This window comes from Haplochromis burtoni, unplaced genomic scaffold (assembly GCF_018398535.1).
Source record: "Haplochromis burtoni strain Fernald_Lab_line unplaced genomic scaffold, NCSU_Asbu1 Contig_76, whole genome shotgun sequence".
In the NCBI taxonomy this organism is placed as follows: Eukaryota; Metazoa; Chordata; class Actinopteri; order Cichliformes; family Cichlidae; genus Haplochromis; species Haplochromis burtoni.
The window spans coordinates 818,869-844,847 of NW_024582437.1; the positions used below are offsets into that span (position 1 = coordinate 818,869).

At 39.6% G+C, this 25,979-nt stretch overlaps 1 protein-coding gene across 10 annotated transcripts in view; it reads left to right on the forward strand.

The window, feature by feature from the left end:
- The window catches only part of snap91a (synaptosome associated protein 91a), an 84,612-nt gene extending 58,663 nt beyond the window's left edge, over nt 1-25,949 (forward strand). The window contains exons 9-29 of one of the 10 annotated variants that reach the window (XM_014334232.2): nt 5,041-5,102; nt 5,245-5,253; nt 5,822-5,834; nt 6,075-6,241; nt 6,356-6,450; nt 8,671-8,679; nt 8,904-9,116; nt 10,451-10,507; nt 12,367-12,621; nt 15,307-15,390; nt 15,689-15,757; nt 16,099-16,215; nt 16,894-16,965; nt 18,331-18,555; nt 21,055-21,252; nt 21,341-21,359; nt 21,508-21,598; nt 21,842-21,937; nt 22,170-22,289; nt 22,931-23,019; nt 23,936-25,949. In XM_014334232.2, coding sequence (XP_014189718.1) covers nt 5,041-5,102; nt 5,245-5,253; nt 5,822-5,834; nt 6,075-6,241; nt 6,356-6,450; nt 8,671-8,679; nt 8,904-9,116; nt 10,451-10,507; nt 12,367-12,621; nt 15,307-15,390; nt 15,689-15,757; nt 16,099-16,215; nt 16,894-16,965; nt 18,331-18,555; nt 21,055-21,252; nt 21,341-21,359; nt 21,508-21,598; nt 21,842-21,937; nt 22,170-22,289; nt 22,931-23,011 — 2,052 coding nt within the window. In that variant the 3' untranslated portion in view covers nt 23,012-23,019; nt 23,936-25,949. Of the gene's footprint in view, nt 1-5,040; nt 5,103-5,244; nt 5,254-5,821; nt 5,835-6,074; nt 6,242-6,355; nt 6,451-8,670; nt 8,680-8,903; nt 9,117-10,429; nt 10,508-12,366; nt 12,622-15,306; nt 15,391-15,688; nt 15,758-16,098; nt 16,216-16,893; nt 16,966-18,330; nt 18,556-21,054; nt 21,253-21,340; nt 21,360-21,507; nt 21,599-21,841; nt 21,938-22,169; nt 22,290-22,930; nt 23,020-23,935 lie in introns of all 10 variants that reach the window. The other 9 variants (XM_014334230.2, XM_005924292.2, XM_014334231.2 and 6 more) reach the window with 9 other exon arrangements.
- Nucleotides 25,950-25,979: the final 30 nt, after the last annotated feature.

A 25,979-nucleotide genomic window follows, 5' to 3' on the forward strand; every position in this document is an offset into this window, starting at 1 on the left:
TTGTTATCCTCAGAATGTGCTGCAGTTTCCATGACAGCTATAGGGTCACATGATTAATTTTTCCTAATCTGATTCCTGATTTATTTATAATAAGCAATCCCCAGGATGAGAAACCTAATTTTCCAGCTGTTTCCTGAATCAGTTGCAGTTTTTAAAGCTCTGTTCTGCTGTGGAAACTCTGTGGCTAAGGTTGTTCCTTTCAGACATGGCAGCCTTGCATGAAAAGTGTGCTGTAGTGCTGTCTGAAGCTTGTTAGGTCATTGCTGAGCAAGTTGCAAAAAAACATTTGAACTGAAACAGAACACCTTTTTCTGGAGATACAGGTTGGATGGCTGTGAAATATATCAGCTCACATAAGAGTTAAAAGAAGTTATCGTGTTAGCTTTAACCTTCTGTTTCTGCATTTCAGGTACTGTCTGTTTACATAAAGTTAGCTGAGAATTTCAAAACCAGTGTCATGTCTGTGTGCTAAAAATGAGGCGTTTCTTATGTGCGTCTTCTCATTCCTAGAAACATGGAATTAAATTAGTTTTACTATTTTTAATAAAGACAAAAAAGAGCAGGTTATGTTTTTTCTGGTGAAATATTTAATGGATAGACCAGTATTTAGTCTAAGCTAAATAAGAACTTCCTAGCACTAGCTTCATATTTATCTAAACCTGAAAAATCTTACACATGTCAATCATCAAAAAAAAATCTTCTTCATTAAATGTTTCAATGTTGTATTTTCCTCAGGTTTTTCCCTATTAATCTGTACACTATGTTACATTCTTCTATTGTCCCTCAATTAAAAATATAGTCAGTTATTTCTTTTATTTTATTTAATAGAAAAAAAGTGTTATTGTACTCATAAATATACATCGATTTGTGTGTAATTAGGTCACAAACTTATAATTAATTCAGGTAAAATACAAAGGAGTTGCATCAGTCTGTGCAAGCTGCCATGGTGTCCAGCCATATTAAAAATACAGTGGCCGAGATGGACATCGTTGTTCCGCCAAGTCATGTTTTATTTATTTGGCCACATATATTGTACAGCAGAGGTGTAGAATAAGAGAACTCGTAGGTGTTCATTTAAAGGAAAGAGATGACATGACCGGCATCTGGATAAAATGTGATTCTCTTCAACCTTCAAACCTTGGAACACATGGAAATGTGCATAAACATATTTTTTTCCCTGATATTGTTGCAAGTACTGATTGTCGGCAGATTAGAGTTTTAACCCTCCTGTCTCTGGACAGCTGACAAGAGCTGGCTAAAAAACAACAACAGTTGGTTATAACTTAACATTGTGCCAACTAATGTTAGGCTTGAGTGCCTTAAAAATCACACTTTCCCTCTAATAAACAGTTTGATTGCATTTGCACATCATATGAGATTTTTTTTTTTTTTTTTTTTTTGCTAAGTGTCCAAGTCCAACAATATTAGATCCACTCGAAATACGATTTTACTAATGTCGGCTAACAGCAGCTGGCAGCAGCTGAGAGAAACTAACACCATCTTACTGACTCATCGACTCCTATCACTAACATGGCAGCTAACAGCAGCTAACAGTGGCTAACAGCAGTGTTCACCAACAGAAAAGTTCAAGATATCCTCAACAACTCACCCCAGTATTGCTGCCATCAGTCAGAATTGAGCTTCTCTGACTCATCGACTCACATCAGACCCCTTTCACAAAGTTTTATGGCGTCCTCCAGAGCAAATAAATGTAGAGATGTAGACGCATTTTGCCATATACAGTAAACATGGCGTTCTGGCAACATCCGGCCCCAACATGGCATGCTGATGTTCTGCTTATAGAGAAATTCTTTATTCTTTGCTTCCTTTGGGTTGGATTTCTTGACTTTTCTGACAATGCCATTCAGATGGTGGCCATATTGTAATATGAGGAAAATCTGATACAGAGTTAAGAGTCCAGACACTGACTGCTTATGACTGTTTCTGAGCAGTAGAAAAGAAAACTAAACAAATCTCTTTCTGTTATTTTGATAAAACAAGCTATAAATATTAAATGGTACTAGATCAGCTATCCAAACTGCCACAGTTTCCTTTACCAGCCACTGTTAAAAGCTATCAGCAATAAATTGTCATAACAGCATCACTGATCATTACAGACTAACCTACAGACAGTAAATTCTCTCAGAATATTGTGATAAAATGCAGTTGATGAGTGCAGGAGAAAAAACTATCAGTCTTACAGAGCCTTGAAACCTTTATTTCAGTATCTAATACAGATTTCTATTCTCATCCCTTCTAGGAGGATTTACATCAGCACAAACAAGACAGAATAATTTTAGCATTGACTAACTTGCTGTGTTGTTATGTCATCACTCATGCACACTTTGTGTTGTTTTGTTGTTGTTGTTTTTGTTAGAGCAACAAGTAGATGTAGAAATTATCCTTCCAGGGATGGCAGTGTCAGCCATACGTTCATAAGGTTTCCTGGAAGCTTTTTGCTATCACAGAGATTTGGTTCAGAAGCTTTTCGTATTGGCTTCCTAAAACGAGATCCATTATTGCATTTGTCTAAGCTTTGCAATAATGGAGTTAAACAGTTAAAACGTCCTCTGCACAGAGAACAGTTTGTACTGAGTAGTGAGGACAGACACTTTAAAGTCCCAGGGTGATAATGATCTATCTATTCCTCTCAGTGTCAAGACAAAATTATCTGCCTTGTAAGTCTTCAGTTTTAAAAGGGAGCTATAAATAAACAGACCCAGAAAACTGTGCAGAGAATTAAATAAAGTGTTATAGGAAGAACAAAAACCTTTGCTGAGATTCTTAAGAATTTTTCTAAATATCATACTATCCTTTTTACTGCACATCATTAGGTGATCATGTTGAGTTTAGCTTGATTGAGCATGCAGCTCCGCATCGTGGCTGTTATTAGCATGAAGATGCTTCTGTATCTGCTCTATTCTGAATGTGGTGTCCCGGTGCTTGTGTAACAGTTATTGTTTATTGTCCATTTTAGTATGTATAATGCTATGAAAGCCTCCCCTTATTTCTTTATCATTTACTTCCAAGAACCCAGTGATTTTTCTTTACACTTTGGCTGCTTTTTTTTTACTCATTTTCAGTTCAGTCTTTGTACAGGATTTTTTTTTGTTTTAGTTATGTTTTGTTTTTTGTTTAGGCACTTAATACTGCTCCTTGAATCATTCAAGTATATAAAAAAACCAACTTAAGGCATTGAATAGTGATGTGTCCTCAGAAAGAAACAGTTTTCCATGATATATTTAGGCATTTTGTTACTAGCAGCTTTTACTAAAACAAAGTTTGTTCTTTAGTTGTATGAAAGCAACATAGTTTGACCAGCATGAGCATTCCTATTTTTACACCAACAAGCTGATTCCCAAAGAGCTATTAGCCAATAACTTTATATATTATGATATTTTGATACCCTCAGACTTTAATTCACTATGTAATAGCAATGGGAAAGCATCTGATTGTCAACAGCTTCACTTTTCAGTGTGACAGTGATCCCAAACACACTGCCAATGCAGTAAAACCATACCTGAAAAACAAATAATAAAACACTATCAATCATGGATTGGTCTCCTCAGATTTAGGACCTCAGCATTACTGAAGCAGCGTCAGATCATCTTGAAAAAGAACAGAACAATGAATGAGTGCTTAGATTCCATTAAAGTTGAGAACTTCCTCCAACTCCCAGCTCCCCATTGAATTCAGAGTCCACTTCAAGATTCTGGTACTGACTTATAGAGCTCCTCATGGACAAGCTCCTGCCTACATCATTGAACTTCTACAGCCCTATGTCCCTAGCAGGTCTCGTAGGTCAAGTAATCAGGGTCTACTTGTCATTCATCATACAAGCCTGAGAACTAAGGGAGACAGAGCTTTTGCCACTTTTGCTCCCAGACTGTGGAACTCTCTCCCACTGAGCTTAAGATCTCTGGACTCAGTAGCTTTTTGAAAAAAACCCCAACTAAAACCCATTGTTTTAAAATTGCATTTTGTTAACTGTTGTCTGTTTTGTTTTATACTTTGTTATTCTTGTGTGAAGCACTTTGTGATCTTTTATCTAGAAAGGTGCTATATAAATGAAGTTTTAATAAAGTTTACTTACTTACAAAAGGCAGCCAACATCCAAAGAACAGCTTTGAATACGCTTCAAGAAACCTGGAGAACGATTGTGGAAGAAGGCATGCCTAAATCTGTGTCCACTGTGTGACAGAAGGTCAATTAAAATACTGTATATCAAAAACCAAAGATCAATTTACAATATTGTGAGGGTTAAAAAAGAAAAGAAAATGGATGTAAAGACCCAACAGACAACCAGCACAGAGCAGAGCTGTCTATTTGTGCCTGAATATATTTTATACATTATAAAAAATATATTTTGGATAGCAGCAGTTTCACATTTGTTATTTTTCCTTACTGGTTTGCATGTTTTTATCGTAAGAAATTTCCATTTCTAAAAAAGCAAACAAAAGACAAAACAAAAAGGAGAAGAAGCTAGCACTCCAAAAGAGCATGTTTCTTTTATGGATTTAATTAAGTGCTGGACGAAGGAGCCAGTCAGGATATTTTGCAGCCCTAATGTGTTAAAACTCAAGTCACAGTTAAGGCAATGTGCCAGCCTAAGGTTCACTTTGGAGCGGTGCATTCATAGATGTAGTAAAATGAAAATAGAGTGAGGTGTTCCAAGAGTCAGTGCTGCTGAGTCAATGTTGATTAGATTAGACAGAGAAAATAAAACTGAGCAGGGAGGACAATTATCAGAGCATCATGCAGGAATACGAGAAGGCAGAACAGCCATCAGGATATTAGCCAGTCTGCAGCCTATCAGCGTATTAGAAAAAAGGCACTTAAGTAATCTCCTCAGCTGCTGTCCTTCTATTTCATAGCCACCACGAAGAAGCCCTTGTTAAAGAGGCATTCGTACAATCCAAATGTGATCTATAAATTACCCTGTGCACCCTGGTCTGCTCTTATGCCTTTCTGTCTAACTGTACTCAACATGCTGTCTGTGTTTGAGTAATTAGCAGCCCCTCTCTGTGTATTTGTCTGCAGGCCCCCGAAAGCCTTCTGGCGTCTCTGGAGACCCACCTCAACACTTTGGAGGGGAAGAAACCGTAAGTAGATCGAACAAAACACCAATTTAGTGGGTTTTTTAACGCTTAACATCAACGTTTTTGCAGGGGTTTTGCTCATCTGTAGTAAAACTCACTAATACTTCTCCAACTTGTCATTTCTTCTTATCTTTACACAATTCAGAGAGGATAAGTAAGTAATCTCTGTCCATAAGAGTAGGACTTGTAAATGTTATTTCACCACCACCATTGTTCCCCCTTATTCATCAGTGTTTTGCCTTATTCAGGTTATACATTATTTTTATATTATTACTCAGTGATTGAATAGACACGGCGTCTGAATATCCTGCATCTTTCAGAATCATCATTTCATCATCAAATCATTTGGAGCGATGACAGGCCTTGCCTTTTCGCACATGTCATCACTAACCTAACACCTTTGTATCATCCTACTGTAGAGTCAGCCCCAACTTTTACAAAGCTTCAGTCACATGTCAGTCATTACTTTCTATGTGTAATGTCAAAATACAAAAGCTTTGTTCAAGTGGCGCTGGGGCCAAGAAGTTGTAACTCATCAATGCAGCATATATCCATTAATTGAAGATGCTTGCTTAATGGATTTGCTTTGAAATGCTTCCTGCCTGAAAACGACAAAGGGATATTTAAGCCGTCACTTTGCCTCCTGTCTCAGTAGCAGCCATTAGCTTCCATTGTGTACAGCGTTAAACTCGTTAACTCATGTGCTGTTGTTGTTCTTGCAGGTCGCCCACAAAGGTAAGCTATGCTTCATGATAATCACAATGTAGCTATGATAACAGGACTCTGTATTTATGTGTGACAACTTTCAGAGTCAAAATACAGTTGAGAACTTGAATCAAGGGCTTCACCCTTACCAGTTTTTACTTTAGACGGGTAGTGATTTATTGTTATTCATCTGTTTAGAAAGCTTGTGAATCACATTTGCTTACATGAATATATTGGTCATCATCTAACGGGGGTTGTCCTCTGCGGCAGGATGCTACCGCTAACAATAGCATGCCGGCAGGAGCAGCACCTGCTGCGCCAGCCAAGCCCGCGCCTCCCGCTGCTCCCGGTGGGCCTCCAGCCCGCCCCGTGCCGCCTGCCAAGCCCCCTCCACCCTCTGTCACTCCCACTGCACCAGTCCCCACCACTGCCAGCAAGTAAGAATTACTCATCAATATAACAGATTGTTGTAACTTATCTACATCGATACCACATTTTAAATGGATTCTTCTGTCAATACACCCTTACTGTCTTTTTTCCCCTGTCTTCAGTGCACTTGATGATGGGTTCCTCTTGGATCTAGATCCCATGTCCTCCTCATCAGCAGGGGGCACTGCAGCGGCTTCCTCCACAACTGGATGGGGAGGTAAGGTCATTTTGATATACCAAATGAAATGTTTGAAACTCCCGTCATTTTCTGATTTGAGTACAAGCTGATATTCCCACATTTTTAGGCACTAATTGTTTATTTAGCAGCTTTGATTGACTAACGTTAGCTAAAATGTTAAAAAAAAGGGGCTTTATAAATGAATGCCTACAAAGATATCATGCTAAATGCAATTAGAGACAGGTCTGACCCCAGAGTAGTCCCACAACCCATTCAATCATGCTGCATTTCATTTACCTCGGAAGTTGGATGTCAGAGCCGGGACTGATGTCACTCCCAAGTTGGGTTCATTCAAGTAATAAAAGCAAAGAAAAGTAGGATTTGTTTTGCTTCTTCGGAGGTGGAGGCAGCCATACATAATTAGAAAGCAGCACAATAATAGTTTTTTTCTTGCACTTTAAATTAACGGTGCATCAAGTTCATAGATAGAGCTGGGTCAGTGCACTGTATATGGCTTATTTAACCAGTCACAAAGACACAGCAGTGGCGGCACAGATTAGAAGTTTTATTATCGTTTACATGCACTGGGGCCATTTTGGATTATGAAGTCGGGGTTGGCGGGGCTGCCCTAACTCTCTGAGTTGTAAGTAAGGGGATGTTTCAGTTAAAAATGACTGACTGGGAATTTTGGAACTTCTGACTTCTGATTTTAAATGTAATACAACATTAGTCCCAAAGATCAAGTTTGAATTCTTAGAATAGTCAGTGTAGCTCCTGATACAATGTTCAAATCAACTGGATTCATCATTTTCAGGCAAAAAGTCAGCATCCCTATAAGCTAATGATCCATGTAGGTAAACAATCAGATCCCTGGTATTATAGAGTGTTGTGAATTAAACTATGAGATCAGCTTTTTGTTTCTAACACACTCAGCTTATTTGCTTATATATCAGACAGATCAACATCAATTTTTTTCAATGTGAGAAAAACACAGAGGAAAGAAAATTTAGATCAGATCTTCTAGTTATGAATATAGATTTTTTTATAGAATTTTGGAAAGCTAACAAGATAATATATATTAATTAGTATTTTACTCTTTTAAAGACAAAGATAGAATTTATTAAAAATATGAAATGGACAGAAGGGAAGATTCAATTAAACTGGAATCTAAACATTACAAAATAAGGAGATCAGAGACATTAACGAAACATAAAAAGCAGTAAATTTATTTTAGCATCAAACACAATTAGTTAGGAAAATCAAGTTTATTGGGTGTTATTGTCATGGAAACGGTTGTAACCGCCACTTTGCCCAGCACGTCTTGGCTTCAGATATAACCCTTTGCTACTGCTGTGAGAAGTTTCTGCTAAAAGTTGTAGCTTATGTTAAGCCAGACCTCCTGAAGTGTAAAGTACTGTGTATCTCATGTCCTACAGCCTTATGCCCAGCTCTTTAACATGCTGTTATGTTTAGTTTAACAGACTCACACTTTCACATTATGGTCGCTCAGCTGTGACAGGGGAGAGTTTTAGGGATATTTAATGACCTTAACTTAATGTACTTCAGTGAAAGAGCACATTTTACACACTTACATCAACTTCTTCAATAAATCTGTTGTTTTTTAATGATTCAGTTACTAAACTACTCGCCGCCAGCTTTACTTTAAATTATTTGCAACCTTTTTTCAAAGCACACAGTGTGGTGAGGTTACTGCTGAGTGATTTTTCTTGCCAAAATAGAATGAATGAAAACCAAGAAGGAGAAAGAAGAAACTAAACGGAAAAACCTGCCTGTATGCTTCGGCTGGCAGCAGCATCAGTTATTTATAGTTTGTAATAAATGTGCAGAAACAAACAAACTCTTTTATTCTTCTTAAACTTTTACTGAAAATCATCGGCTTTAACAGAAAGAGAAATGGGACTCTCCTCTTTAACATTGTGAAACTTCTTGTGGTTTTAATCGCAATTTTAACGATTTTTTTCCTACATGTCCTCTGATACCTTAACCATGGCTGTGGTCCAGCCTTAGCCTTTTTAAAGCCTCAGTTATATTAATGACCCTTTCACTCAATTGGATTTGCTTTTGTCCCATCTCTGCTTTTCTGGCTTTTCCTGTAAAAGGTTGGAAGCTCTCAAATTAACCAAAAAAAATCATTACTTGGAGCATCTGCATAATTTCAAAGTATATCTCTTTCTTAACTCAGTCATTCACTGTCTCTGACCTCTCTCTCTCTTTGTTTTGGTTTGTGCTGTCTTGAAGATCTCTTGGGTAAGTATTCTGTTGACAGCGTCGCCTGCAGTCGCCTGTTCAACTTGTCTCTCAACCTGCAGTTCTGAATTTTCTTTTTTCTTTTTGAACTTTTCACTCACTTTGACGTCTTTGACTCTGCCGTCTTGCTCCTTCTTCCCTATTTTCTCTCCTGCTGTTTCTTCCTCTCTTTTGGGGGTTGTGACTGGGTCGTGGCGTTTGGATTGCGGGGTTTATCTGCGTAGCGACTCCGGCCGCTACCGACGGAGCCTCTGAATCTCTCCTGGCAAAGAAAGAGTCTGCTGATGCCAATGCTGCGGCTGCTTCTGCCCCCGTGGCTGCCCCGCCCATAGCCCCTGCTCGCTCCACCACTGCTGCAGCTGCGCAGGCGCCCACCTCGCTGCCCATCTCTGCTCCTGCCTCCACCACCTCAGCCACAGACATCGACCTTTTCGGAGGTCAGTGTAGGTGGAGGGTAGGATGCAGACACGGCCTGCCTGCTTTTCTGCAACAAGCCCATTCATTGTTTAGTTACATAATGATAGATTTCCTTTGTTATGAAGCTTGGATTTACTTTTGGAAACACAGGAGTGCAACATCATAACCTGACAAAAAGCATACAGGCTTTTGTCTCATCAGGTTAACCACTGAGCTTAAATGTTCTACATACTCTTTCTGATGCGAAAAACAACATCAAATGCATATTCTAACAGTAGGCAGATGAGAAATGCATTACCAAAGCTTTTCGAGGATAGAAATGTTGTTTAGCAGCACTCACAGCTCTTTTTGAAGAATGTTTCCTTAATCTGAATTAAGAATCTTTTTAACATATTTTTTTGATCTTTTCTCAAGTTGCAGCTTTATTTCCAAGCCTTATTTTATCTAATATAAAATACCAAAATTAAACGGATATTTCTTCATTCTATAGCTAGAAATGTTTGAGAGTTTTTTTTTTGGTGGGGGGGGGCTGTTGATGTACAGATGTACTTCATTTTTGGAAAAAAATAATGCTTAGTGATGTGACTAAACATGTTTTTACGTCCTGCTTTGTGACTGCCATGCACATACTGTTGTGCTGGCTTAGTGTCCAGCTATCACGCATCATGTTTTTCACTCGGCGGGGGAAAAACCTTTACCATTTCAAATCCGCCCCCCAAAAATTAACCAGTACCGTACAGCATTATTTCATTCCCCTGCAATGTGCAAAATCATGATGCATATATTTGAGATTTGTCAATTTGTGCTTTTTGTTATCGCCCTGAATTATTTTCTTCCTATGAGTTACTAACAGTTTCTTAAATATGCCAAGACGAAAACTGGCTGAGTGCTATTTAATGATAATTTGGCATATTAGTTAATACTAACAAACATTCAGAGTACTACTAAAACACCAAAGAGAAACGACCTTTGTCCATCCCTGACCTTGACATTTCCCCTCTTGTCACAGAGTGCAAGTAACTTGTGACAACATGCCTCATTTCACGAGCCTGCACTGGTGGTGCACTCACTGAATGCAGCATTATGCAGCCCCATCAAAACAAAACTCATCATGTGACTGATGATACAATGAGATCAATCATTGCAGTTACTGGGCTGCATATTTCTTGTATTCTCTGCTTTTTCCTGATGCTGACCTCTCATTTTTCTTCCCTGTCCATTTCATCTGTTTATTCATCTTCTGTTCTATACATCCATGTGTGTGTTGGTGTGTTGGTCCGGGTGTTACGTTTTGTGTTCGCGTTCCGGCTGTTTTTCGTCTGCAATACCCTAGATGCGTTTGCACCTTCCCCAGGAGATGGTCCTGCTGCCGTGGCTGCGGGCCCTGCTGCTGATGCATTTGGTGGATCTGGTGGGTGACAAAACAGCTTTCTGTGCAAACGTGTGTGCATGGAGGTACGAGTGCGTGTGCGAATGTGAAGGCTGTTGCTTTTATTATATTAATAAAGCTGCTTCTGCTTTCATAGAAGACAGTAGAACAAACCTGCCCTCAGGTCCCACTGTCTCACCCCAAATCCTACTCCAATGCCCAAGTCATGGACCCTCTCCTCCTAATATTCATCCAGTGAATACTGCAGTAAAAAGCACAGCACAGCTATTATCTTCTCAGTATTCCAGAAATAAATGTCTTTTTTAACACTACTAACCATGACACAACTGGATTATGATGGTTATACTAATCATATTTTATTTTGGTTTTTAATAACTTGCATTCAGCTGTTCTCTTTGGCCTGCAGCAGCTTACATAGCAGAGAAACTGAAGCAACCTACATAATGTGCATTCAATAAGCAAAAATGTTACTTTACATTATAATTACCCCTACTGTAATCACAGAGTATTTAATATTTATGTGTGATTAACCTTAAAAATAACTTTATCCTGCATCCACACTTTATCTTCTGTGTAAAAGGGAACCGCCAGCTTTTGACAACTTTGTGCATTGGTTAGCTTAGTTTTTCAACAATGAGAAGACTGGAGTGATTCCATGACTTTTTTCCAATTTTGCCACAACGTACCCCAGTACTGCTCAAAATACATTAATCGCCAAGCTTAGGTTCTAATAACTTTGTAAAATACTTAAATAAAACAAATAATTTTGTTCCTTACTTTGTCAATTGTGTTATGAACCTTGATGTTCACTATAACACCATTGCTAGGCCAAAATACATCTGTGCTTTGTTAGCTTTTCTAAGCTTCAGTTGTTGTTTTAAGTTCATGATTAGCATGTTGCCTTGCTAACTTTAAATCATTACTTGCCAAACATTAGCAAGTCACTAGTGTCAGTGTGAGCATGTTAGCATTTAGCTTATTTACCAGTGCACTGCCAAAGTTATTTACTTCAAGAATGAAGATCAAGGCCATTTACGTAGATTGATTAAGAAGTACTATATATAGTTAACTATTTTGATAAAGAAGAAGAAAACTTAATACTTAATACTTTTACTAACTTGTATACTTGACTAGACCCAGAATTACTTAATGCTAACTAGGAACCCACCCGACGGATTAATAAAGTTTTATCTTATCTTATCTCTAATTTTCTAGGTTCTTTGCTCCATGTATTGATAGGTGTCCTGCTCTTATTGATAAACCAGAAAAAAACAAAAACAACCAACAAACAAAAACTAATGCTAACTAGCAAATGGTTGACTGTGTAGTAGTTCTTTTGTAATAAGTAATATTTAATCCCCCCCCCTTTTTTTTTTGTCAACCCAAGTTAGAAAGACTTGTCACTCTAGGACAGAAGAAAACAGTTTAAATTGATTTTTAATAGATACAAGGTATTTATAGCATGTCCTTTCATTCTTATATACTGCTAGCAGTGTTCACAGAGCTGGCTGTTTCCTGGACACATGGATGGTTTGGATTAGGCTTGCATGTTTGAGACAAATTGGGCATCATGGAATTATTCCACTACTAACTATAGTCCATAATTACTGTTTTTTCTTTCTATTGTATTTTCTGCTGAAGTTTGTGGATGGAGCACTGAAGTTAAAGAGTTACCATGTATTGTTTTACTTTCTTTGACCCTAACTTGACACTTCTGAGGTATTTAGCCTCACAAAAATGCTTTTTGCAGTTTTTGTCACTTTAACAAATCCTTAATCCCTCCCTTCCTCATCCCCTCTCCACTGACCCATTCCCTTCTTTTCTAATCATTACCCCCTCCCTAACTCCTGAACGCCACCAACCTGCTGCTCTTTGCGAAGACCCCTTCGCTACGACGGAGGGCAGTGCGGACATTGCTCCAGAACTGGACCTGTTTGCTATGAAGCCCACCGACACGGGGGCGGATGCTGCTGCCATTACTCCTCCCACCTCTAGTGATGCGCCGACTATCATCGCTCCCATTGCTGCCCCCACCCCTTCTTCCACTAATACCACCACCACAACTACTACTGCCACAACCTCCACCGACACCACCACAGAGTCTGCAGCTGCCCCGACTCTAGATCTCTTTGGTGGTAAAGTCTTCTCGCTCTCATTATGCCTCTCACTGCATTGCCCTGCATTATGACAATGGTGATGATGATGGTATTAATAATTATGATGATTGTGTTGCTCTTGGTATTGATGATGATGATGATGGTGAAAATTACAATAACTTGCCCAGTCCCTACATTCTGATTTGTTTTTATATTTTTCCATGATACCTTTCCTTTAGATTGTTTATAGTCAATCAAGCATTTTGACCTCTTCTGTTAAAAACCCCCCAAAAAACATGAATATAGCGAATTAGAAAAAATCTCCAAAGCCAGTTTTAAAATTGAATATTATTTACCGACCGGGGACCAAAACTTGTAACTATTTGATCTCTTTGGATAAAAGAAAATTTTGTTTTGTGTTTATTAACAGAGGTGGCTCAAATTGTGTTGATTTTTTAATATTACTAACAGTCTCCCAAACTTGGAGGGAAGAAAAGTGTTTTCTTCTCCTGCTTGTGGCCAGAGTTTTTAGATACTGGTGGATGGGAATGCTGTATTGTAGCTTATGCATCTGAGTTAAAAGGGAATATCGCTAAATGTCAGAATTAAAGAACAGAATTTGTCTATGTTTGTTTTTCAGTGTGTGGAAAGGTCTAATAACCCAAAGGCCTTAAGAAGCCCAAATAAGAATTGTTTTTGCTGTATATCTTTGCCAAGCTAGCGATAGTACACTGATTCTGATATTCATGATAAGTATACTTTGGTCATCTGCTGAGCTTTCTCAAACTCAGCAGAGCTGAGCCATTGATTTCTAAGTTTTGTTGAACCTTTAGGTTTTTTAAAATTATCAGTGGATTGCTTGTTATGAATTTTAGTGCACTCATTTTTAAATTAATTATAATAACTCATCTAGTCTCAGCATGAAGGTTAATTAATTTTAGTTAATCTATGACAACTTAGACCTGCCAGGGCACAAGGGACATGGGCCCACCCTCCTGTCGGCCCGCCACCTGCAGGAGATTCCGTAGGGGTCGGGTGCAGTGTGCACTGAGTGGCGACCTGGGGCAGAGACCCTGGCGGACTGATCCCCATCTACCAAGACTAACAACTGGGACATTTAATGTCATCTCTCTGGTGGTGAAGAAGCCTGAGCTAGTGTGAAAGGTTGAGAGGTACCAACTAGATATATTCAGGCTCACCTCAATGCATGGCTTGGGCTCCAGAACCAGTCTCTTGGAAAACGGCTGGACTGTCTATCTCTGGAGTTGCCCTTGGTGAGAGATGGCAGGCTGGGTGGGTATCTTAATATCCCATCTGGTTGCTGCCTGTACATTGGAGTTTTTGAATGAGAGGGTTTGTTCCCTGTGCCTTCGGGTCGGGGAACAGGTCCTGACTGTTGTTTGTGCCTACGCACTGAACGACAGTTCAGAGTACCCGACATTCCTGTAGGAGCTTGATTTGGAGGAACGGCCTGCCAGATCTGAACCCAACCAGTGTTCTCTTACTGGACTTATGTATAAACCACAGTCTGTCCATAGCAAAAACCATGTTCGAACATAAGGGTGTCTACAAGTGCATGTGGCACCAGCAGGTCGATGATCAATTATTTAATCGTATCTTCAGATCTGCAGCCATATGTTCTGGATACCTGGGTGAAGAGAAGCACTGAGCTGTCAACTGATTACCACCTGGCGGGGAGTTGGATCAGGTATTGGGGGAGGATGCTGGACAGACGTGGGGTGCCTAAACATATAGTGAGATCTTCAACTCCCTTGACAGCATAGCTTAGACAGCATTTCGAGGTAGACTGGGGACATTGAGTCAGAATGAACCATTTTCAACGCCTCCATTGCTGAAGCAGCTGCACCGATGCGGGCGCAAGGTGGTTGGTGCCTGTCATGGTGGTAACCCCCTAACTAGATGGTTGACACTGGAGGTGAAGGGAACCGTCAGGCTGAAGAAGGAGTCCTATTGTGCTTGGTTAGCCTGTGGGACTTCTGAGGCAGTCGATAGGTACTGACAGGCCAAGCGGAACGTGGCTAAAGCAAAAACTTGGGTGTGTGTAAAGAAGCCATTGAAAAAGAATTTTGAACTAATCATACTCCCTCCAAAATCAACTTGGTAGTTTGATACTAATATATATATATATATTTGTTTAGCATCAGAAGGGATCAAACACATTTTGTTTTATCCAACAAATGTAGCAAATGTACAAAGGTAAATGACAGTCCTCTTCGGAGTTTTTGTTTGTTGCTAATTATTAGCATACTAACATGCTAACATGAAATTAACTGAAGAAGCCAGATATCAGAATATTGTCATGCCAACATTACTGTTTAGCTCAGAATGCCACACAGCTACAAACAGGATTTTCTAAATGAAAGTATGTTTATATATGTTTTATTGGAAGGCAAAGGAAATGCCAGGTTTTGAAAACCTCTCCCGTTAGTCTTCTTATCTCTTAGCTCTTGAATTTTGAACATGGCAGATTGTAGTGATTATTATATAGAAAATATGTAAGTTTGTCTTCATGCTTAACTTTGGCAATATTTCCCTTTTAACTCTCATTCTGCATTGCACTGGATAGATACACAGCAACTTATCCATTTAATAATCAAAATATCTGCTCTCTCTGCTTTCCCCTCATCTCTCTTCTGAATCCATTTTGTATGCACTGGACTTTGGACTCTGAATGTACATATGATTGTGTGTCCTTGTTCGTAGATATGTTTGATTCTATGCCTGAGCAAAGCCCTACCACTGAATCCAAAGCTGCTACCACTCCTAGCGTAGACCTTTTTGGTGCAGGTACAGGAGTTGATATCCATTTCTCTGTCTATGGAACCTCTTCATCTCCTCTGGTTTCTATATGTCCACTCCTCTGTCAGCTGTTCTTTTTCCTCACCTCTTGGTTTGTCCCCCCATAGTGGTATGTGACAACTGTGCATGCATCCCACTCGTCAATTACCGGATAATCGTTGTGGCTGCTTTCTTTCTATGCTTTATCTTTCTACCTGCCACGCTAATGCTTTTTTTTTTTTTTTGCCCAACCTCCATGGTTTTCTTCTTTCTCGTATTCTGCCTCTTGCTTGCGTTGGTAAATTAGACCTTCCTGCTGTTTCACGCGGGCCCTCTCCTTTGCCCGAGCCGGCTCCGGCTGGAGACATTGTGACGGGTGAGTCAAGCTGCTTTACCTTTACTGCATCACTGTTTCCCTTCCTTTTTTATGAGGGGTGCAGCCAGACAAGTTTTTGCATGGTACTGGGGTCTGCATGCACATGCAGACCAGACCTCTACTTCCAAAGGATGCACGCTTCAAGGATGTGGATACAGAGTTAAGATGCAGGGATGCTTGCTTCCTCCTTCTGCTTCTTCTTCTCTGCATGTCTGCTTTAGTCTTTTTAGAACAGGCAGGGAAAAAAACCCTACATGAGCAGAGGAGTCTGTCACTGGAACTGAAGCAGTGATTAATAAAACTGATTTAATTAAATCTCTTTTTCTATCTCTTCTGTCCAGATTCGTTTTCATCTCCTGCTCCTACCCCTGCCGCTGCCCCGGCTCCTGCTTCTGTTCCTGCGGCAGGGACCTCATCTCCACCTAAAGCAGAGCCAGAGCCTGTCATTGACCTGTTGGGTACTGTACATACAACACCAACTGACAGATATATACGATTTGCGAGAGATTTGTTAAGAGTTGTAGAGTTTGTTAGAGTTAATAAAGTGTAAACCCACTTTATTAATGTCTCAAATACACTCACATTTGGTAAGCATCAGTGTCCTGATACCATAAAGCATATGTAGGCTCACTCAATAGATGTTATTTAAGTACTGACTTGACATCCCACACTGGTATATCACTTCTACAATAAAATGTGACATATAATTGATGTTGATGTACTTTGTGCCTCGTATTATTTGACTCTTCCGTATCTTTCTTTTGTTTGTTTGTCTTTTGTGGGTTTGTTTTGTTTTGGGTTTTTTAATTGGGGGGGGTATCCTAGAGCAATTATTTCTCTATGTCAGGGGTGGGGAACTCCAGGCCTCAAGTGCCGGTGTCCTGCAGGTTTTATATGTGTCCTTGAACCAACACAGATGTTTTCCTTGTATTTTCTGTTAAAACAATTCTTGGATGGATTGCCTTAAAATCTGATTTAATTTAACCTTTTTTGTTCACACTTTTTCTTTTTCTTTTATAAAGATAATTTTGTGTCCTACCCACCCCTTCATTGTGTCTCATTTTGTGTACCAGGGCTGACCTCTCATCCTTTTCTGCCCTCCATGCTGCCTTGTGGATAACTGGATGCTCCCGTAGACTCTTTCGGGGGCCCTGTGGAGGAAACGCAGAGTTCTGCTCCTGTAGGACTTGAAGACGACCTGCTGGGAGGTGAGTCTCTTCTAGTTGTCACTCTTTGGAGTTCCATCACAGTGTTTCATGCGAATCAAAAGACTGAATGGACAGAAAACTTTAAGTAAGTTGTGCTGAAAAGTCTTTTAAAAACTTTTCATTTTGGCAAATGGTTGATTGGAGAGTCTTACGCTGATTAAGATGTCGTCAATAAAGTAATGACTTGGCAGCTCTAGTTGAATTAATTGCACAGCTGTTCCAGAGTGACTTAGGACTCATTTGGAATATGTCTTTCCTCCACGACCTCCCAATGACATCATGGCTATGTCTTGCCCATCTCATTTAGATCTTTATTGAATAGTTGATGAACCTACTGGGAGGTGCAGTTGTGCATTAGCTACATTGAAACTACAAAACCTTTAGAAGTAGATGATGATACCCAGACACTTGGCAAGCATTTATTTGGCTCTGTGTATGTCACTGTAAAAAGAAAACTGTGCAGATCTGGCCCAGTAAATGTTTCAGTGCATTACAGAAATAGTCAATTTAAGTGAAAGTCTTGCTTTCAGAACCGCCATAATAAGACTAATGCAGAGTGTATTGGCAGCATACACTGTTATAACTCATCAACCCCAACGCTTCAACATTACACAGTTTTTTCTCTTCTTTCAGCTGTTAAATACTGCTGAATGCCTTTATAACTGAAACATCTAGAAATAAATTTTGTCAGGTAACTGTGGAAGAAAAAAGGTATTTATTTAAATCATTATCAGCATCAGTTCAATCTTCTCAAGACACTTTACATCAGAAGGTAAAGATCTACCATAATAGTGAGAGATCTATCCCTATGACCAAGCACTTGGCTATAGCAGGGAGGAAAGCTTCCTTTTTTAACAGGAAGAGCCCTCCACCAGAACCAGGCTCAGGGAGGGGAAATCATCTCCTGCAACCAGATGTTGGGATTAGTGTAAACAGGAGACCGTTCATGGAAAGCCCACTAGCAGCCTGAGGCCAGCAGCAAAACTAAGGGATGGTTCAGGGTTTCCTGATTCAGCGTCAACTCCAAGTTTTATGAAACAGGGAAGTTGGAAGTCTGATCTTTAAAGTAGATTGGTATCTGCCTTCTGAACCATAAACTAATAGCTTGTTCCACAGGAGAGGAATCTGATAGTTGAAGGCTTTGTCTCTCATTATACATTTGGAAACTGTGAATGACAAGTCAGCCTTCAGTCTGACAGCAAAGTGCTCTGTTGGGACATTATGATACTATGAATTCTAAAGATATGTTGGAACATGAATATTTTATCTGTTTTCCTTTCGGAGGGATGATCTGTTCCTGTTTATTTCACTGTGCTGATGCAGTACTCGGTATGATTCTACAGTCCTGTTGTTTATATCCTTCAGGATTAATGTCCCCCACCCTCACCCCTGCTGCCGCTCCAGCCCTGGCTCCAGCTCTGGTGCAGAATGACCTCCTAGAGACGGGTTTTGATGCCTTGGGCGCGCTTCCTTCGCCAGCTCCACCAGTACCTGCTGTAGTGGCAGCAGTACCAATAGTTCCAGCTCCAGCAGCAGCAGTAGAACCTCCATCCACCACATCAGCACCCTCTGGTGGCTTTGATGCTTCAAGTAAGTGGTTGTTATGTTGCTTCATTTTAGTGATTGATGTCATTGTCTTGTGAGTTAAGAGAATTTTATGAAATATTTTGTTGATATTTGCACAGGTCTTGCTTGATGTGCATTAATCTCGGTTTGCTTTATTAAAGCCGAGCGCTCTTAACAGCTGACCTAGTTATTGTTACCTGCTGACAGCTTGATTTCTGCATGAATGAGACGCTGACGTGCTGGGGTCACAGTCTGACATAAAACTCTTGTTCCTGCTGACTGCTTTATTCCTCAGCACCGCTGCTTCTTTTGCACTGGTCTTTCTCTCTTAGTCTCCTCTATTTTACTTCTTTAACTTTCACAAATGCTGTGCTTTCTTCACCTCCCCACTCACCCCTCCACTCTCCCTTCTTTCTATTTTCTTGCTTTCTTTCTGTGTTTCTCCTCTGCTTTACACATCTTGTTCCCTCATCACCCTCCTTCCACTCTGCTGGGTCATTGCTTGCTTCTTCTAATCTGTAACTGGTGAGTTAAACCCTGCGGTGGATAACAGCATGCCCTTTGGACAACTCTCCCTTACTGTTTTCTTTACCAAAGCTGTTCCCAAGTTGCATGTTGTCTCCTGCATGAGACACGATTGGTGCTTACCCTTAATGCATCTACGTTTCCCTTCAGTCTTTTGAATTTTAGCCTCTTGGAGTAACCACATGCCATCAAGGCTTCAGCGACATCTTTCAAACCTTCCTTTTTTTTAAAGCATTACTCTGATGAAACCTAATAGATTGGCATCGTATGATTAAACCTACTGCAAGCATTAGTCAAAGACTAAAGGTTATGGTCTACTTCCTGCAGTTACAGTTCATTCAGATCCACTACAGACTAAAGAAGATTAATGGTTCCACCTGTAAGATTTTTATATTTTGCTGTATGGCTCTGTTTTAGGACTTCCCCACCCTTTCACACACATACAGGGAAAGCTAGAGGCAGGGAGATCAGTAGAAAGTGGAAAAGAGGAGCTAGGTGGAGGCAGATTGCAAAGTGACTTGCAGATGGGCAGCTTCTTTGGGTAGGCTATACCAGCTTAAAGGTACAGTCCGTCATTTTTTTATTTTATTTTATTTAAAAAATGTACTCATAAATATATATTGATTTGTTTGCAACTACATTTTCCAACAACTTGATGCATTCTCATAAACTTAGAATTAATACATTAAAAATACACAGGAGCAGATGGTGGTTTGTCGAAGGATGTTATGTATGTGGCAAGACTGGCCATAGAGATGAGAACTCATAGGTGTTCGTGTGTTACAGAGGCAAATTTTCTGAACCTTCACACTTGAGATATGAAGGATAGTACACATGGGTTTTTTTTTTTCATCAGAGAAGGGGTCTCCTGGGGGACTTCCGGTAATGGCGTTTACTGAGTAGATGTGTTTTTGGTCCACTCTGCTACACGGTTCAGTATTTACCTTGCTAACCTACCTTTATGAGATTTTGAATCCCAGTTTTGGATGTCTCTTGCCATTGTCGACTACCCATGATCCAAAGAATGTCAAAGGGTAAACAAGAGAAGGGGTCTCCTTTACCAAAGAAGTGAAAACTCAAGAGACAAGCCTCTAAAACATGCAAAAACAGCAGATTAGGAATGTGGCTTTCCCGTCTCTGGACAGCTGAGAACAAGCCAGCTAAACAGCAACTGCAGATGGTTAAGCTAACATTGTACCAGCTAATGTTAGGTCAAAGTATCAACTGTTTCTCTCTCTGATAAACAGATGGATGACCCTGTCACATTGCATGAGAGTTTATTTACTAAATGTCTGAGTCCAGCAATGTTAGATACACTTCAAAGAAAGTTTCACTAACACTGGCTAATAGCAGCTAACAGCTGCTAACACTGGCTAACAGCAGAAAGGAAAGTTCAGGATATCCTCAGCAACTCACCTCAGACAGAAGTGAACTTCTCTGTCTCATCGACTTGTACTTTCACAAAATTTCAGAGCATGGTCTATATGAGATATTACAAAGAATTTGTAGCCGAACAATCAGCTGAAGAGGACTGGCATTTCTGGAGCAAATGTTATATCCAATTTTTGCCAAAGCTGTTACTTCTGCTTGCCTGCTTATACACTGTGAAGCTGTTAATAAAATTAAAATTGTACATGCATATATACCACAACAAACAGCCAACTTGTAACAATACAGTACTTCTGTAATTGTTAGTTGGAATTAAACCAGCTGGCCTTGATGACACCTGGTTTAGAACATGTCCTCCAGATGTTGCTGGTTTTTAAGTTCTGAGATGTGACAATCTTAACTGGTTGAGCAGCTGACCAAGTGAGTTCAATTGGTGCAGTTTTGCCCTCAAATGTATTACCAGACATTGTGCATGTGATACACAACTGAATACTTATGCTGTCACAGCCAGATTGTCCCACTCATCATACTGTCTGCTCTGTGTTCGTTAACGTAGGGATTGACAGGTTTGTAATCTATGTTGTTTTATCCCACCTTCCCACCATCAAGTGTTTGATGGATTAGGTGACTTGCTGATGCCTAGTGTAACGCCCCAGAGCACTGGGGGCAGCACTACTGGAAGCACTGCAGGAAGCATGGGAACTCCTGTTGCAATGGGGGGTATTGCAGCCGCTCCATCCGCCACCCCTCCTGCTACCAAAACCATTGTAGGAGATCTGGACACATCGCTGGCCAACCTGGTTGGAGGTAAACTGTAGCTTTCCCTGTATGGAGCTCTATTATTTGTCTTCTTACATAGAAAGGTAACTCATTCTTCCTTCTTTTTCCTGTTCAGACCTTGGAGTAAAGAAAAAGTAAGTGTGTGAATTCTATAAAAATTAGTTAATCATTAGATTTGCAAACCCTTTCTTTCTTTTTGCTCATTTGGCCCAAAAAGACAGAGATTGAAGTGACATTAATTGCATATATCTTGACTTGTATCCTACATTTAAACTCCTTTAGGGACTCACAGAGTGAGAAGAAGCTAACAGGAGGCGCAAACTGGATGCCACAGGTAGCCCCCACAAGCTGGGCTACACCGGGAGCCCCCATGGTAAGAACAGTATTCATTCCATCAGGATCAGAATACGCTTTATATGAAAAGCAGCCTTTCTGAAAACTAAGTTTAGAAGTGTGCGTTTGTACTGCCACGGGTTTATCAGTAACTACATTTCTTTTAATCTGTACTTTCATTTAATCTGGACAGTAAAATCAGGTCACTTAGGCAGCCACTGTGCAGACACTTCCTGAACCAAGATGTGTTATTGTGACATGTTCACCTGTTTGTTCTCTTTAGACCGGTGCCACCCCTGGAGCTCCTGGGGTGCCAGGAGCAGCTCCCCCTGGTGCAGCCATGGTGCCACCAATGAGTGCACAACCTGGCTTTGGCATGGTAAGCTTAATTTAATTTATAATTAATCTTTTCTGAGGATTGTAGAGAGCTTCTAAACTAAGAAATGTTTTTTTCCTTATGCTTAACTTTGTTTAACTGACTGAATGCATATTTTTGAAAACAGACATCCAAAAACTACACCCCTTTGACCTGCTTTTCTATCTTATTGCATTTTTTGGGAATTGGGGAATTGTATCGCTCCAAGACTGATGTCCTTCCCTTGTCTTACCAGCCTCCTGCAGCAGGGCCTGGAGCTCCTGTGATGCAGCCCATGATGGGACAGTCCATGATGAGACCTCCCTTCACTGGGGTGGCCGGAGTTGCACCTGGAGCCGCTGCACCAGGAGCACCGGTAACACATCACAGTCTTTCCCTCAAAATTAGGCTGTATTTTCGCATGCTTGTTTAAGTGGGAAACTCAGGATAGCTAAATGAAATAAAGAGCTGCTATAACAGCAACTTGACCAGTCTGCTAATATGGAAACATTAGGTGAGAAGGGCTAAAGGTAGCTGGTTAGCAGGGGCTAAACTTTTAAAAACACATCGATTGGGTTGTCTGACAGTAAATTAATTGTTCCGTGATCTGTGCATATATATGTATATTTATACTGGCTTTTATGTATCAATTTAATAGTTCTGGTTTTCATATAGATCTATAGAGATATTCCTTACAAGCATTGCTTATATTATTAAGAATCATAATAAGAAAACAATTTTTTGTCCATTACAAAGCTGTGGGACTTTGTCCTAGCAAACAGCAAAACTACAACATAAAGTACAGTATATAAGCTCCAGTAAACTTCTCTGTGAACGTGCTACAAAAACGCATTAAAAAGCACATAAAAACAATGTAAAACAACATAAATGAGCTACAGTACATGTTGGGAGTCAATCTAAAAAAATGTTACTTAATTTTGAATTTAATTAGTTATATCTTCTTATCTAAAATATCTGTGGTCAATTTAAGAAGATCTGTGTGTCCTGTTTCTCCAGCTTTCTCCAGGACCTGCAAGCCAGAGCCCCAAGAAGCCCAAGGACCCATTGGCAGAACTTGACCTCAAGGACTTCTTATAACGCTCCAGGTGGGAGCTCATGAAAGAATTCTTGTTGTACGTTTGTTGGAATCATGTGACTTGGCAGTGCCACTGCAAATCTGAGTTCAGAGCTTAAAAAAGTCATCAACAAACAATAAAGCCATATACAGCATCTTCAGGGTTTTTTTTCTGCTTTTAGCTGAAGTTAAATAAATATTTTATTTCTGTGCTTTTATATCCACAAAAATAAAATGACTAAGAATGAGCTTTGGATTAAATAAAACCCAGGTGGAATTGAGCGTCTTCAGCTAGGATTAATACTAGTGTGATTAAGGTTGTAATCCTGTTTAATGGTTCATATGATGCAGAATTCAGAGCTTAATCAATGATATCAAGCTGCACGGTCCACAAAGCAACAAAACCGCATCAAACTATTACATTTCCATAGCTATGCTTCACAGTTGATATGAGGCTATTCTGGAGAAGTTTTTCCTAATTGAATTTTAATTTTATGGATTAAACATCTAATAAACTGTGTGCAACTGATCAGTTTTCTTAATTTAAAAAATGAAAGCACTTCTAAAGTTTGATTTTACATTATACTTGGTTAAATATGTCATCACTAGCTGCGGGTTTCAAAGCTGACGGTGTTGTTTAATGGTTTAGATATTTTATAGATTGCTTTGGTTGAATGTACGTAATTGAAAACACACATATACACACAGGTAGTAAACTTGATTTTAATGTTTGGTAGTTTTCAATCTGCATCTTTAATGTCAGGTATTTGGTCTTCAAAAGGATACTCATGAACTTCTTGAATATAAGAAACATGAAAATCAGCTGGTTTCAGATCATCGCTTTGCAAAACAAAAATCACAGTCAGCTTCCAGTACAGACCTTTTCATTTGCCTCCAGAACAAAATGACTTTTATATTAAAAATGCTCTCTATTTCCTGTCTTCCAGCTGCTTCCCTCTTTGGATGAGAGCCCCCTCACCTTTTTACCTGGTGTCTGTCAACATCTCAGGATGCCAGCGATGTTCAGCTATTCAACCTTATTAAGAGCCTCTTTTCTCCACCCTACTCCAGCCCAGCCCTTCTCCTGTGTGATGTTGTAGCACAAACTGTGAAAGTGAACCATAGCGGATTACATATAAATATACGAGAAAAAAATAAAAGCGTGTGCTTATGTCGATGTACCAAACTTTTGTCTAAACAAAATCACTTAAAAAAAAAAAATTAAGCGCGAGAAAGCGAAGGCGTACGTGTTCGGATTCATTTCTAGTACTAAGTCGAATGATGGATGTGCTTTGGTGTCCTGAGCTCCTCCCCTTATTTGTCTCCACCCCTTTCTTTGTCCGTACCTCCTTGTAAAGGGGGAGGGGCTCTCCTTTTGTCCCGCTCTGATTGGATGAGAGTGGGAAAAACAAACAAAGCCCCGGGAGATTTTTCTGAGAAACATGCTGTGTGTTGTTTACAGAAAGGTCCTCTTTGATGTACATAGATTTCTCCGGGCGAGGATTTCGTCTCTATTCTGTACGTGTGTTGAAGAGAAATATAAATGTGAGTCAGACATGAAGTTGTAAGAAGTGGTGTGAGTATCCTTCTATTTACCATCATCTTTCAACACTATTTGGAAGCAAATATGACTACCGCTACATGATTAATATACTGTGTATTTAGAAACCTCTTCTATGGGCTTCTGAGTCATACAAGACCAGCAAGTGATCCTTTTGTTTGTTTCTCTTGTTTTTAACTGGTGGCTTATTTTTCTACATTTCTTCTTTTGTGTTTTTGTTTTATGTTATTCATTTGTATATGTTCTCTTTGTTTTAGAATAATCCTCCATACTGATACTGATATTTGCTGGTATTGCTATTACAGGACATATCTTAAAATGTACTTCTTCAGCACATAGGTAAATTCAGACTATTCCTGTCTAACTGTCTACGTAAGTCTGCTTTTGACACTTCTCACACGGGGAATGTCTGGTGCCTGTTCTTTCTTTCAGACTTTCTCAATAGCAATGCCATACCAAACCCTGTGTTCAGCCAGCCCAAATTAATCAATCTGACATCCAGTTGATTTAAGGATTGAAATTTATATTGAGTCATTTCTAAGAACAGCAGTTAATCAACATGGTAACCTAGCAACAACTAGAAAATCCCATCACTGACTTGGGTGTGGATTAAAGGTACGTTATGGAGTTTGCATACGATATTCTGCTTGCATTCAGTATTTCACACCAAAGAAAGCTGTTTAAGTATCCCCGATCCGTTGATTATGGTTATGAATACGAAGCATTTACTTCATGTAAAGAAAAACCTTTGAAATGTACAGTGTTTACACCTCCTCATCAAAACCTTACTCCTGTTAGCAGTGGAAAACTCCACATGGTACCTTTAACTTCAGTGTTATCTAGCAGTATGCACCCACTGAGCAAACATGGCCAAGTTATAATGTGAAGAAAAAAAATCCGATCCTGCTGCTGTCTGAACACTGCGTTTGAGTTCTTCATATGATCAGTACTGACGATCGGCCAATTTTTAGTGGAACTGTATGTAATTCTGTATGTGGCCACATGAGGAACAGTGTGTAGAGAAACCCACAGGAGGTCACTGTCGAACCTTCTGAACGTGTTACCCAAAGCACTTCTGTTCCTGCTTACTTACGTTGAAATGTGTATGTTTTCAGTGTTGACATATGCATATGTTTGGACATTGTTTAACACCGGTCCCCCTCTCCTGTGCTGTAAACTACAGACAGTTATCAAGCTTACTCTGTGTGTTGTCCTCTTAGTGGATTGGTTGTGTGAATCAGATGTGATTCAGAGAAAATAATGGGAGATTATTAACATTTTTCATGACTAAATTATGAAAATTGTATTTTTGTTTAGTTGTAAATTTATTTTATTTACAATGGCCCTCCCCATGTGCATGTAAGCCCTTTGAGATGCAATAAATTCAATGATGGATTGAACTGTCTGGCTCCAAAATGACTGCTTTTATT